The 4,655-nt window shown below is 44.5% G+C and overlaps 1 protein-coding gene across 1 annotated transcript; it reads right to left on the bottom strand.

The window, feature by feature from the left end:
• Positions 1-1,747: 1,747 nt before the first annotated feature.
• On the bottom strand, positions 1,748-4,057 carry LOC139633594 (uncharacterized). Its single transcript, XM_071499351.1, has 2 exons — positions 3,773-4,057; positions 1,748-2,479 (listed from the first exon to the last, which is right to left on the bottom strand). Exons 1-2 carry the CDS (start codon positions 4,021-4,023, stop codon positions 1,897-1,899), a joined length of 834 nt encoding a protein of 277 aa, XP_071355452.1. The 5' UTR covers positions 4,024-4,057; the 3' UTR covers positions 1,748-1,896.
• Between the last annotated feature and the right edge of the window lie 598 nt (positions 4,058-4,655).

Here is a 4,655-nt window from a genome sequence, read left to right as displayed (position 1 = left end):
AGTTTTCAAACTTCAGGGGCGCATTACCGCCTCTACCGGTGGCCAAAAGTATATGGACAACACCCTCCACAGACTTCCTGGGGTGTTGTTCAGGCAGATTCAGCTTTATTGGCCAGGTTATCCCCAGTTTGTGCTCCTTGTGTGTTATCACAGTGGTAATGATCAGTTTGTCTAAGGTTTGAAAAATGCAGGTTGTTTAAAAACATGTCATTCTTCTGAAGGTATCTCCAGAATCCCCAAAGACGTCAGGAAAACATTTTCCTTCACTGAATGATAAGAAAGATTAAACTTTTCATCGCAAAACGACCACAGAGAGATTCAAAAAGATGTGAAGTCAACTACAGGACAGCAACCAAATACAAAAACACTCCAAAGAGCACAAAGAGATGCAGAACAACCACAAAGGAACACAAAACAAAAATAAAAGGATGCAACATGACCACAAATAGATGCAAAGAAAAGAGAAAGCGACTACAAAGATATTCAAAGCAACCACAAACAGACACAAGAGACGACCACAAAGGGAAAAAGATGTGAGATAATTGACAAAATGACCAGAAATAAATGTAAAAAACAACCACAAAGAGACTCAAAACTCAAAAAAAGCGTAAACTCTGTGTAAGTTTTACTGTGTAGAACTGCAGCGTGATCTGTAGATTTGATAATAACAATAACCACAGTAGCAGCAAATTTACAGCTACACAGCCAACCTATTACAATCAAGTGATTTTGTGTTGAAACATTATCTTTGAAGGGGGGGGGGGGGGGGGGGGGGGGCATTATTTCTATTTAAATTAAAACTTGTGTGTCTGTGATCGTAGTGCAAAATAACAGACTTATACTGAACACTCAGAAACTGCTGTATAAAGGTAGATTTATTACTCAACTGATTCTTGCCAGGTTTTTAAAATTACAATTTGATGCCCAAAACATCCACAAATAATTCCCTGTTCTTGTTAACATTTGGTCCTTGATGTCATCTAATTGTACCAACAAAGTCCAAATTAAATCAAATCAAACTTTATTAACACTAACACATGATTTAATACACAAACACTGTTCAGGATTTGTCGAGCTTTCTGCAAAGCAGTTGAAAAATGATGAAAATGTTTGTATATGCACATGAACACATGGAAATACATGCATTTGCTACAGAATATGCCAAACAATACATTTTAGAGTGTGAAATTTAACATAAATGCATTTATTGAGTGACAAAGATTGTAACAAATAAGAAGCCATTCATATATATACAGGTGTATTTATGCAGAATGATTTAAGGAGCTTATTTGTCTCCATTACTTCCTAAAAGGTTTTTATTTCCAGCATAACTGCGTATAATTACACCTTTTATACAGATGTTTCAGTCTAAGCTGCTTTTACAGACATAGACTACAAGGCCAAAAGTATGTAGACACTCAAACATTACACAGACATGCGATTGTCAGACATCTCATTCCGAAACCATGGGCTTTAACATGTTGCTATAACAGGCTCTGCTCTTCTGGGAAGGTTTTCCACCAGATTTTAGAACCTGGCTGCGAGACGAGAACATTGGTGAGGCCCGACACTGATGTTGGCAGATGAGGCCTGGATCCAAGTCAGCCTCTAGGTGTTGGCTGGGCGTGATGTCGGGGATCTGCACAAGTTCTTCCAAACAGAAATGGAAAGTCTGGACCTTTTTTGGACCTTGTTTGTTTGTGTATCATCGTCATGTTGAAACAGGAAAGGGTCATTTGGTGCAGCTTTAATATTTTCCTTCACTGGAACAAAGGAATGTAATCCAAATCATAAAAACTGCCCCAGAACCACAATACACAAAAATATATAGACAGGGCTGTCCATATACTTTTGGCCATATAGTACAGGAATAGGTGATTCATGTGTTTTTGCCTGTCAGTGGTATGTAACTGTCTTTGGCGCTCCCTGCTGCAGCTTCAGAGAGGTCATCTTACTGTCCAGCTCATCCATGAAGCCTTCATCCACAGACTCACTGTCCGCCTCCTCTCCCTCCGCCTCTGTGGGCAGGAACACATGAAGCTGAGTGCGGGCTGGACTGGCAGCAGCAGCCGGAGCGGGGCGTTGACTGCAGCTCAGAAGACACGGCTTCCCAATGACAGACAGGGGCTCTCCCTGAGACGAGGAGTTATGATACTGCATCGCTGAAGGTCGGAGGTCGCCTGCGTCTGTGCTCGGGGTCGGGTTGTGTGAATGGCGCCTCGCTGGTCTCGGCCTGCAGCTGGGCTGGATGGCCTGGCAGAAGTGAATGTAGGCTGGTCTGCTGCAGCTTTGGACCTGCTGCTGGGGAGGCTGGCTGCTGCTGGATGGGCGGCAGCTGTTGCAAGGGAGAAGGGCTGATGACTTGGAAAATGGAGGTGGAGGCGGGGGTCGCTTTTGTAAAAGACTGGGGCGACGGGTGGTGGAGAATCCCTCGGACTGGATGTTCTCATTTGGGGCGAGAAGAGATGGTTCACTGAGGCTGTGGAGAGGCGAAGGGAGGATTAAATACTGAAAACATCTCAATCAACAAGGAGACTTTGTGTATGTCTGTAGGCTACAAAATCTCATGGCTCCTCATTTATTTGATGGTTATTCAAAACCTGCTCTGCTTGGGTGAGTGGAGGCCATCAAATACTCTGCTGGACAGTGAGGGAGGTGTATCTGTGTGTGTGTTTAAGAGCCTGAGGTGTGTGTGTGTGTGTGTGCCTCACTCAGGTTTCTCCCTCCTCTGAGTGAAGCCAGTGTGGCACCACTGGGTGCTGCATCAGGCGACGGATCATCTTCCACACCTGAGATTTATGATACACGGGTCCCCGGCCCTCTGTACGCAAGTAAAGCCGCGGGGGGGGGGGGGGGGCTACATTATGCTATCAAACTGGGACAGACTAGAGAGGAAGCAATTACAGTGTAATTCCAGTCAAGCGTTCAACCTGCACTTTGACAGGTACTTTTACTGAAATGAATAGCAGAGACAGTGGAGGTGGGAGGGCCGAGATGACATACAGCCGATTAATCACATTCAGAGCTGCAGGGATGCAGCTGCATGATGGGTACTGTAGTCCACTGAGTCACCGGGACTTGCAGGCGCCTTTATCTGAACTCATCAGTGTCAGTCTGTTCATGCACATTGAGCATGAAACCGATGTGAAACAGTTAATTCCAGCTGCAACTCTAAATATTTTATGTGAAAACCAAGACACACAGAAACAAAACCAAAATCTCAGTGTGTTTTTGAAAATCAAAATAATTAGGGCTGCTGGTAACAATTATTTTCATTATCGATTGATCTGCTGATTATTTTTTCAGTTAACTGATTTTTATATTTAGTCCCTTAAATGAAATATACCTAAAAACAATTGTGAAATAATTTTACACTTGGACTAAAAAATAATTTTTAAGATAAGAAAAGCAAAAGAACCTCCTATAAGATTAGATGGGGAAATGATAGGTTTGGCATTATTGCTTTGAATGATCAATTCATTATCAAAATTTGTGAGAGTTTATTTTATTTCATGCAATTAAGGAACAAAATGTTTCAGGTCTAAAAGCAGCAGAGATATTCACACCCTGCACCCTTCATATCATCCCACTGAATACAGCCCTGCCTAGGATTATTTTACATTTTCATTAATACCAAATAACATTTATAGTTTTTGTGTACACCTCAGCATTAGCATTTAAGAGTGATAATGCTTTAATATCAGGGTTTATACTCCAGATCAAAAACACCAAGCACAACAAAGACATATATACAACTGAATGTGCAGCTGACCTGAGTCGAGCCAGGCTGCTCCTCCTGCGGGGCCCTCTGGCTGTGGCCCCCAGAGACGGCAGCCTCAGAGGAGCTTTGGCGCCGCGGCTTCCTCCTCCTGCTGCGGGGGGAGGCTGCACGGAGGGGGGGAGAAGGAAGGTGTGGACCAGAGCTCTGCTCCTCTGGGCGGCTCTCTGGTGCCAGGGTCCGCTCATGTCCGAGCCCAAGCCGAGCACGGCTGCCGGGGGGGCATCTCCAGCGGCGCCGCTCATGGATGTCTGAGGCCGTGTCACACCTGGGGGGAGAATTTACCTGAAAAAGTCCCGCGATGGTTAAACTACATCAGTCCTGCCGTAACGCACATGCACAGCCCTGAGTGCTTCCTCTGAGGCGCACCACAGCAAAGACCTGGATCTGTCGCCTGCCCGTGCACCATCCCTGGGGGGTGAATGGAGGAGGGATTGTAGCGCTCCACCTGTGGACGCCATCAATGATGCATGTCCATGAATGATGTATGGCTGGAGCTGGTCAGGTGGACACCACTTACTTTACCTCCTCCCCCCCTCCCTCTCCCCCGGGTCAGTTTCCAGACGCAGGGCGAAGTGAGGGCTGCTTCAGGGGGAAGGGTGATGGAGGGAGATTGGAAAAGAAAGTAGTCCCTCTCAGTGGTGATATTTTTGGACTTGAAAAGACTGAATCCTCTGTCGCTGTTGCTGAGGAACACTTCAGTTATTTGATATTTTGAATGAAAAATATCTGAAACCATTCCACCTAAAATATTTAAGCCTTTTCTCCATGTTTGATTCAAATTACTTTAAAGGCAATTCTTCATCTTGCAGGTCTGTTATTCTATAATGTACTCTTTCCATAGTGCATTAAATTGAAGTAAAGAAATAACTCATCA

Source organism: Trachinotus anak, unplaced genomic scaffold, assembly GCF_046630095.1.
Source record: "Trachinotus anak isolate AG129_WGS33_773 ecotype Australia unplaced genomic scaffold, CSIRO_AGI_Tana_v1 ptg000016l, whole genome shotgun sequence".
NCBI lineage: Eukaryota > Metazoa > Chordata > Actinopteri > Carangiformes > Carangidae > Trachinotus > Trachinotus anak.
The sequence above is the reverse complement of the archived record's forward strand: the minus strand, read 5'-3'. Positions and strand labels throughout refer to the sequence as shown.